The 8,992-nt window shown below is 68.7% G+C and overlaps 1 protein-coding gene across 2 annotated transcripts; it reads left to right on the top strand.

The window, feature by feature from the left end:
• The first annotated feature begins 593 nt into the window (after positions 1-593).
• On the top strand, positions 594-8,820 carry PLEKHG3 (pleckstrin homology and RhoGEF domain containing G3). Of its 2 annotated transcripts, XM_039552406.1 has the most exons (17): positions 594-676; positions 3,217-3,530; positions 3,619-3,719; positions 3,816-3,885; positions 3,969-4,015; positions 4,103-4,253; positions 4,446-4,580; positions 4,684-4,866; positions 5,031-5,123; positions 5,207-5,293; positions 5,406-5,439; positions 5,521-5,628; positions 5,791-5,865; positions 5,956-5,994; positions 6,108-6,115; positions 6,200-6,382; positions 6,628-8,820. In XM_039552406.1, exons 2-17 carry the CDS (start codon positions 3,255-3,257, stop codon positions 8,275-8,277), a joined length of 3,240 nt encoding a protein of 1,079 aa, XP_039408340.1. In that variant the 5' UTR covers positions 594-676; positions 3,217-3,254; the 3' UTR covers positions 8,278-8,820. The 2 variants fall into 2 exon arrangements, with proteins under 2 accessions (XP_039408340.1, XP_039408339.1); XM_039552405.1 differs by having other exon boundaries at positions 5,791-5,994.
• The last annotated feature ends 172 nt before the right edge of the window (positions 8,821-8,992 follow it).

Raw genomic sequence — 8,992 nt, 5'->3', positions numbered from 1 at the left:
GAAGGGGCTGAGGTGGGATGGAGGGGTATTGGGACCAGCCTCCACCCGCGGGCACCCATCCTGCCTTGGCACCGAGGGGTGCCCCACACCCACCGTAGCTGGTGGCACTGGGTGTCTATGTCCCCTCGGGCAGGAATGGGGGTGTCCATGGCTGGGGCTGAGATCCCTTCGGGTGCCCGTGTCCCCTGGGAAGGAACCCAACGGGTGACCCGCTGGGTACCGGCTCCCCTCCGTCATGCTCGGTGCACCCCGGGACAGGATCAGGACAGTCCCGGGACCGTCTCGGGAGTGTGCGTGGACAGTACCGGGATCATGCCAGAAGCACGCCTAGTTCTGTACCGGAACAGTACAAAACAGAGCAGTACAGACCATGCCAGGACCGTACTAGGACAGCACCTGGACCATACCTGGACTGTGTCGGGACCGTGTCAGGACCGTCCCAAGACTGTACCGGGACCACACCTGGACCGGACCGGGACCGGGACAGTACCGGACCGTGCCCCGCGGTCACGCCCGGGCTCGCTCCGGTCCTGTCCCGCTCCCATTCCCGGTAGTCCCCGTTCCCGGAGCCGGGCGGGGCGGCCGCTGTCCCCGCCCCGGGGCGCTCCCGCCGCTTCCTGCGGGCACGGCCGGGACGGGGCGGGACGGGACGGGGCGGCGGCGGTAGCGGAGCGCGGTGAGTCCGGCCCGGGCGGGAACGGGGCACGGCCGTGGGGTCCGCGGGACGGGAGCCGGGGATCCCCGCCGGGCGGGAGAGGGCGGTCCCGAGGGCCCCCGGCAGCGGGGGTCTCCCGGTGGGGCGGGATCTCCGTTGCATCCCGGTGAAGCGGGAGCCGAGGGTCCCGGTGGAGTGGGAGTCGTTTCACCCCGGTGGAGTGGGATCCCTGGGTCCCGATGGGGCGGGAGCCGTTGCATTCCCGCGCGGCAGGATCCGTGGGTCCCGGTGGAGCAGGATCCGTGGGTCCTGGTGGGGCAGGAGCCGTTGCATCCCAGTGGAGCAGGATCCACGGGCCCTGGTTAGGCAGGATTCGTGGGTCCAGGGATGCCCGGAGTGGGGCCGGAGCTGGGGGTCCTCACGAGGTGGGAGCTGTGCATCCTGGGGTCCCCGAGGGGCAGGAGACAGCAGGACCTGGGGGTGCTGGGAGACCCCCGGGACAGGCACCCAGAGAAACTAGGGGTGGTTCTCAGGCCGAGCCGGGGGTGCAGGACAGACTCTGGCATGTGGGGTGACCCTGGACAGGGGTCCCAGTGGGAGGTGGGGGTGTCCTGCGCCCCTCCTTCGGGATTAGGCGGCGCGACGCCATGGGCGCCGGGCACTAAGAGGCTTTGTCAGCCCCGCGGGTCGGTGCCACCTTGTCCCGGGAATGCCGTGACACGGGGACCCCCGTGGTGCCGAGCCCCCCGACTCCCCGCGGGCGGGAGCGCCGGCGCCCAGCCCGTGCCCGCCGGGCAGCGGCGGTGCCAGCCGGGGCCGGGAGCGACGGCCGCGGCAGCTGCGCTGGAGCCGGCGGCGACCTCCACGCTCCCAAGGCCGCTGGGATTCTGGAAAATGCCTGGAAATGGTGAACCGCCTGCCCTTATATGGCTCCGGCGGGCTGGCGCGCCGCGGCCCCTCTCCCGGCGTGCCATGCCGTGCCGTGCCGGGATCCTGGGAAAACGCCGTGGGCTGTGCCTCGCGCCCCAGCTCCCGCGCTGGAATGTGCAGCGGGGCCGGCGATCCCACGGTGGGGAGAAAATCCCACCTCCCTCCCGCCGGCACCGGCGGCTCGGCACAACAAACCCGGCCCCTGCCTCAGTTTCCCCCACCGGGGAGTTTTGGCGACCCACCAGAGCCCCCTGTTCGGCACTCCAGCGGGATCGCCCGTCCTCTGTGGCGGGGTTGGGGAGGGTCGGGCCGGTGAAGGTCAGAGCTAATCCCACCCGGAGCAGGCGGGAGCCGGAGGGCTCTGGGCGGCCGCGTGCCCACCGAGGTGGCACTGGGGGGGGGTAAGAGGATCAACCCCCCCGATCACCGGGGCGGGATGACGGTGGCCGAGGGGCCGAGGCGAGTGGCCGCGGTCCCGGTGACGTGGGACCGGCGCCGTAATCCCGGTGCTCTGAGCGGATTAGGGTGGCCAGGAGTGGCCTTCGGGGACGAGCTGCGGTAGCCACAAATCCCCGCCCGGGTGTTAGGTGGGGGAGCCTAACGGCGGGTGCCACCTGGGAATCTCCTCTTGTCCCCCCAGCAGGGTGGGATCGGGGTTGGACGCTGCCGGGAAGGATGCTCGGCGGAGTCTGCTGTCTCCGGTGTCACCGGCTGGGTGCCCGCCCAGGGGTTGAGGTGACCCTGGGACCGGGTGCCCTATGCCTGTAGGGCTGAGGAATTTGGGGGCTGGGGGAGCTGCTCCCCAAATCACCCAGATCCGGGGTGCCCAGGAGGTGCCCCACGGCAGGGTCAGATGTGCCAGCACCCGGAGTCCCGGGCTGTGGCACCACTGGGGACATGGGGCTGGACCCCACTTAGGAGGCACCGCGGTGGCTTTTTGGGGGGCTCCTGGCGTGCTCCGGGAAGCCCCGGGGAGGGCGGCGGCTGGATGGCGGCCACGCGGCACGGTGGGTGTGGGGAAGCGCCGGCGGGAACCGGCCTGACCGGTTGGGTGCCGGCACCGGGGGTGCCGGGGGGCTCAGGCGGCCACGCCGCCGGCGCAGCACGTGGCCCAGCTCAAGGTCACTGTCCCCAGGGCCACCCGCCGCGGTGACCGGGCTCAGTGGCCTCGACACTCCCACACGCTTTGCCACTTGCCGCTGTTTTCTGGGTGTCCCAACCGTGTTTGTGGCACTGAGCGGTTTCGGTGGCACGGGAGGATCCCGGTGGCACCGGTGGTCCGGAAGGGCGAGCCGGCGCTGAGCTCACCTGGAAGGTGTCCCGCGGGCGCGGCGGTGACGCACGGCCCCGGTGGGTGGGGGCGGAGGCGCTCGTCCCACCTGGTCCCAGCACGGTCCCCGGGTCTGGGATGAGGAGGGGGGGGCTGAACTCCCAAATCTCGGCATTGGTGGGCTGTGCTGAGACCCCATTGTGCTGTATCCAGGGATTTTTGGGGTTGGGGGATGCTGGCAACCCTTGGCATAAAGGGTTTAGCCATCAGGGCTCTTCATCAGGGTGACCCCCCTTGGTGCCACACACCACCCACATTTGGGGGGGTCTCCGCATCCCCTAACCCACCATTCTCCTGCCAGAGCCGCTCTGTGCCCCGCCGGTGCCAGGGGATGCTGGGATGCCAGTGCCCGTGTGCCCAGAGCGCCCTGCCCTGAGCCCAGAGCCCAGCTGTGCCATGGAGGATCCGCCCAGCACCGGGACCGAGGTGTGGGCCGAGGGGCTCCATAACGCCAACAACAACGCGTCCCCGGGGGGGTGGCCGGGTGCCCGTGGTGGGCACCCCCTGGCAGCTTTTGGGGGTCCCGGGGCCAAGCCCAGCTACCTGGACCGCGTGGTGCAGGAGATCGTGGAGTCAGAGCGCACCTATGCCCGTGATCTGCGCAGCATCGTGGAGGTGGGTGCCAGGGGCCACACAGGGGGACACCCCTTGGGCACAGCTTGGGATCTGGGGGTGAAATGGTGCCACTGTGGGTGCTCGGCAGGGTTACCTGGGCAAGATCATCGACGCAGAGGAGCCAGTGCTGCGGCCGGAGCAGGTCAGCGCGCTCTTCGGGAACATCGAGGACATCTACGAGCTCAGCAGGTGGGGGAGCAGGCACCACTGGGAGGTGACAGGGGTGTGACCCTGTCCCGTGGGTGTGTGGGGGGCTGTGGTCACCCTGTCCCCTCTTCCCCCCAGCACTCTCCTGCAAAACCTGGAGAGCTGTGCCAGTGACCCCGTGGCTGTGGCTGTGTGCTTCGTCACCCGGGTAAGGGCTCAGGGAGCACTGTGGGGACACCAGGGACAACATGTGGTCATACCAGGCTCTCACCGTGTTCCCCTTACCTGCAGAGCCAGGAATTTGCCATCTACACCCAGTACTGCAACAACTACCCCAGGTGGGTGGGGCGCACAGCTGGGTGAGCAGGGAGGTGGGCAGGGGGCACATGGGTGGGCAGGGGTCTGAGCCCCCTCCCTGCCCGCAGCTCGGTGGCGGCACTGACCGAGTGCATGAGGAGCAAGGTCCAGGCGCGGTTCCTGCGGGAATGCCAGGAGCGGCTGCGCCACGCGCTACCCCTTGGGGCCTACCTGCTCAAGCCTGTCCAGAGGATCCTCAAGTACCACCTGCTGCTCCAGGTGAGCACCTGGCACCTGGCACAGCACGGTGTGGGCACACGGCACAGCCTGGGGTGACACAGGGAGAAGCCATGGGCATCTGGGACAACCTGGGTGCCTGGGGTGGCACAGAGACACGGCTTGTGTGCCTAGAGCACTCCAGGCACCTGGCACAGCACATTTCTGTGCCTTGATGCCACGTGCTGTGCCCAGGAGATCGCGAGGCACTTTGAGCACAAGGCGGGGGATGACTACGAGCTGGTGCTGGAGGCCATTGACACCATGACCTGCGTGGCCTGGTACATCAATGACATGAAGCGCAAGCATGAGCACGCCATCCGCCAGCAGGTGGGCACTGGGGGGACACCACGGGGGTGGTGGGTGGCACCAGGTGGCACGAGATGGGCACTGTGGCAGGGATGCCGACGCACCTGTCCCCGTGTCTGTGCAGGAAATCCAGTCACTGCTGCTGGGCTGGAAGGGGCCGGACCTGACGACCTACGGGGAGCTGGTGCTGGAGGGCACATTTCGGGCACAGCGGGTGCGCCATGACCGTGCCCTCTTCCTCTTCGACAAGGCTCTGCTCATCACCAAGCGCCGTGGCGACCACTACGTCTACAAGAGCCACATCCCGGTGCGGGATAACGATGGGAGACTGGGAGGGTGACAGGGGTGGGGAGCCCACGGAGTGCCAGGGACTCCGGTGGATGCCAGGGATGGAGGAGCAGGGTGGGTGCCAGGGACCCCAGTGGGTGCTGGGGTGGGAAATTCCAGGGATGCTGATGCCTCTTCCGGCAGTGCTCCTCGCTGATGCTGATTGAGAGCACACGGGACTCACTGTGCTTCAGTCTGGCGCACTACAAGCATGGCAAGCAGCAGCACAGCCTGCAGGTAGGGGGGCATGGGGCAGGGGGTACCCTGGGGACTCCCTGGGCCCCCCTGCCCAACCCCACCGCCCTCCCTGTGCCCCCTAGGCCAAGACCGTGGAGGAGAAACGCGTGTGGACTCACCACATCAAGCGGCTCATCCTGGAGAATCACCATGCCACTATCCCCCAAAAGGTGAGGGTGGTGGGGTGGGCACCTCAGTGACACCAGGGACACCCCAGCACAGTGAGGGGGGAGAGCTGTACCCCACCTTTGCTTCATTTCTCTCCATCCTCCCTCCACCCAGGCTAAGGAAGCCATCCTGGAGATGGACCTGTTCTGTAAGTGTCACCGATGCTCTACCCCTCTCTGCCCTCCTCTGTCCCCCCTATTTTCCCTGGTGTCACCCCCTGTCCCCACAGACCCCCCACGCCTGCCCCGCTGCAGCCCCGAGCGCCTGAAGAAGAGCTGGTCCTGTCAGCCCCTGGCTGATGCTGCCTCCGAGCCACTCCAGGAACGCCGGCAGTCTGGTGAGAGCCGTGTGTCATCAGTGTTCCTGCTGTTGCACGTGTTCCCACCACTCCACCCCACCACTACCCCTTCCCCAGGGCCAAGCTGTGGCTGGGTGACACCAATGCCCGCAGGGAGGGTGGACCTGGGTGCTGATGGTGTCCCTGTCCCTGTCCCCACAGAGCCCTTCCAGCACCAGGGGCACACGGAGACGCTGCTGGAGCGGCTGCAGGGACATGGAGGGCGCAGGCAGTCGGGTGTGGACGGTGGACGGGATCAGGGGGCTCGGGGTGCTGATGAGATGGGGGACACGGGAGTGATGCCAGTGTCACCTCCCCTCCCCCCAGAGCCCACCAAGCACAACCTATGGCACTTGGGCAAGCAAGGTGAGCTGGCATCATGGCATCGGTGTGGCAGGCAGAGGGGTGGCTGGGGACCTTGGGGGGAATTCTGGGTGCTCCCCCCACTAATCTCTGCTTTTCTCTATCCCGGCTGGCAGGGCTGAAGGTAAGGCTGGGTGTGGTGGGTTGGGGTGCCCAGTGCCTCCAGCCCTGGCACGGGGCGCTGAGCCCGGCGCTCGCCCCCACACAGAACACCAGCAGCGACGGGGTGCTCCTGGAAGTGGGGGAGCCTCCCCAGCACCCCAGAGCCTGGGCCGCGGCTGAGGGCATGGTGGCAGAGGGAGAGGAGGAGGAAGAGGAGGCTTTGGGCAAGGAGTGCCAGGAGGAGCTGCCAGGGGCCGGGGATCTGCTGTTGGAGCCCCAGGAGGAGCAGGTACCCACACCAGCCCTTCAAACCCCAGGGAGGGCATGCAGAGCACCCCAAATCGCTTCTGGGGCACTCCCACATAACTCCTGGGGTACCCCACATCACTACCAGGACATCCCACACCAGTCCAGGGCATCCCATGTTGCTCCCACGGCACCTCCCAGGGCCCCATGGCTTGGCTGGGATTTATTGTGCTCAGAGCACCTGGGTGCCCCCGCAGCTCATGACACCCCATATTTGCTCTTGCCCAGGCTGGGGGACACCCATGGGTGCTGGAGGCACCCAAGCGGCCAAGCAGCTGGGGGCCGGGGAGCTGTGAGAAGGTCAGTGCAACCCCCCGGCCCTCACCCGGAGGTGCCCAGGGACCCAGCACCCAGCCCCCTAACAGCAGCGCTGGGGAGCACCCCAAGGTCCTGGGGGCTCCCAAATCCCCGTCCCTGGTGGGGACCCTGGCACTACCCAGTGGGGATGGAGAACCAGAGCGTGCTGCAGAGGATTTGCAGGTGCTGAGCAGCGAAGAGGAGGAGGAGGAGGAGGAGGAGGAGGAGGGAGAAGGAGCAGCCAGCATCCTGCCACCCTCAGTGCTGGACCAGGCCAGCGTCATCGCTGAGCGGTTTGGTGGCGGCAGCAGCTTGTCCCGAAGGAGCAGCCTGGCGCTGGAGGGGCCCCTGGGACGCACCCCCAGCCACGGCGGCAGCACCCTCAGCCTGGACGGGGGCCCCCCAGTAGAATCCGGGGAGCCTGGGGGGCCCCGCAGCGCCATCCCCTCGCCTGAGCCCTTCACCAGAGCCCGCCGGGAATCGCTGCTCTCCAACCGGGACCGCCTGCTCCTCGACAAGATCAAGAGCTACTACGGCCATGCCGAGCACCATGACGCCGGTTTCGGGGTGCGCCGCCGCGAGAGCCTCTCCTTCATCCCCAAGGGGCTGGTGCGGAGCTCCGTGTGCCGCCTCAATGGGCTCCCGCGGCCCCCCGAGAGCCCTGAGCCCCCTGCCCAGCCCGAGGCACCAGAGACGTGCCAGGAGAATGGGGCGCGGCCCCCCGAGAGCCCTAAGCCCCCTGCCCAGCCCGAGGCACCAGAGACGTGCCAGGAGAATGGGGCGCAGCCCCCCGAGCCACTGCTCATCCTGGAGGAGGATGATGTGGGCACCGCGGCGTCACCCCCGGGGCCACCCCCGCAGCTGCTGCTGACGCCCCCTCACCTGGGCACCAAGGTGTACCAGCTGGCACGGCAGTACAGCCTCCGCATCAAGAGCCGCCGTGCCGGCGCCCGCCGCCCCCCGCTGCCGCCGCAGGAGGACGGGGACCCCCCGCCCAGCACCCCTTCGCTGGTTGTGCCGCGGGACGGGGGCCTGGTGGCGTCCCCGTCCCCGCGTTCCTCCCGCAGCCCCTCGAGCCCCGTGGGCGCCGAACCCTTCGCCTGGCCCGACGTGCGGGAGCTCTGTGCCCGTTTCGGGGCCCCGCGGCCGCCGCCGGTGAGCCGCAGCCGCTCGGCGCCCGAGGGTCCCGGCCGCGGTGGGCGCCCGGCCGGGAAGGAGCGGGGCGGCGGCCGGAGCCGCAGCGCCGAGGCCAACGGGGGCTCCGACAGCCCGAGCCCGGCGCCAGCGCGGTACAGCAGTGACGGGGCGCTGTGGGTGGCGGCCGAAGCCCCCCTGGGCCACGGGCAGCGGGTGCTGGTGCTGGAGCGGCTGCCGGAGCCCCCGGCCTACGTGCAGATCCGCTCGCCCACCACGCGGGAGAAGATCTGCCTGAAGGCGGTGGTGGAGCGCTGCAAAGCCTACCAGGCGTCCGAGGAGTACCGGCGGCGCTGCCCCGAGCCCCCCGGCACCCCCGAGCCGCCGCGCCATGGCCTCGTCAGGGACCTGCGGCAGAAGTTTCAGACCCTCGATGCTGCCAGCTAGGGGCAGGGACGGGCAGAAGAGGTGCCCTGTGGACCCTCACTGGAAGGACCACCCACGGACCCTCAGGAAGAGGAGCACCCCGTTGACCCCCAACCCTCCTGGGAGAAGGGTCACACCATGGAGAAGGGTCACCCTGGGAGAAGGGGCACCGCATGGACATCCAACTTACCTGGAAAAAGGGGCCCTCATGGCCCCCCTGCTTTGGAAGAAGGAGCCTTGTGGGAACCTCCAGTCTGCCCAGGAGAAGGGGCACTCCCATGGACCCCCAGCCCTCCTGGAAGAAGGAGCACCCCATGGACACCCAGGTTGTCCAGGAGAAGGGGCTCCCCATGGACTCCCGCAACCCATCTGTCAGAAAGAGCACCCTGGGGACTCCCAACCTGCTCTGGACAAAGGACACCTCCTGTTCTCTCTGGCCAGAGGACATGGGGCACCCCAAGAACTTCCCACTACAAGCACCAGAGGCCCCCACGCCCTGCAGGCACTCAGCACCGCACCCCGCTCGCTTTCACATCTTTATTAGAAAAAAAACCCCAAACTGAACCCAAAGTTCCTCTCTGGTTGCCCACCCCCACCCCCCCCAGGGTGTCTCAGCCCGTGTGCAGGATGCGGGGGGCCCCCCCACCCCGGCTGGGGGGGGGGGCACGGGGTGGGTGCCGGAGAGGGGCCCCCATGGGCTGACACTCTTTGGTTGGTGCCCGCGGGGGCTGGGGGG

This window comes from Corvus cornix, chromosome 5 (genome assembly GCF_000738735.6).
Source record: "Corvus cornix cornix isolate S_Up_H32 chromosome 5, ASM73873v5, whole genome shotgun sequence".
NCBI classification, from domain to species: Eukaryota; Metazoa; Chordata; class Aves; order Passeriformes; family Corvidae; genus Corvus; species Corvus cornix.
Note: the sequence above shows the minus strand (reverse complement) of the source record. Positions and strands in the feature narration are given on the sequence as shown.

Coding starts and splice junctions, on each gene's coding strand:
- PLEKHG3 (XM_039552405.1), top strand. CDS start 3,255: ATGCCAGTGCCCGTGTGCCCAGAGCGCCCTGCCCTGAGCCCAGAGCCC. Junction 5,124..5,206: donor AGCAGCAGCACAGCCTGCAG/GTAGGGGGGCAT, acceptor TGTGCCCCCTAG/GCCAAGACCGTGGAGGAGAA. Junction 5,440..5,520: donor CCTGGAGATGGACCTGTTCT/GTAAGTGTCACC, acceptor CTGTCCCCACAG/ACCCCCCACGCCTGCCCCGC.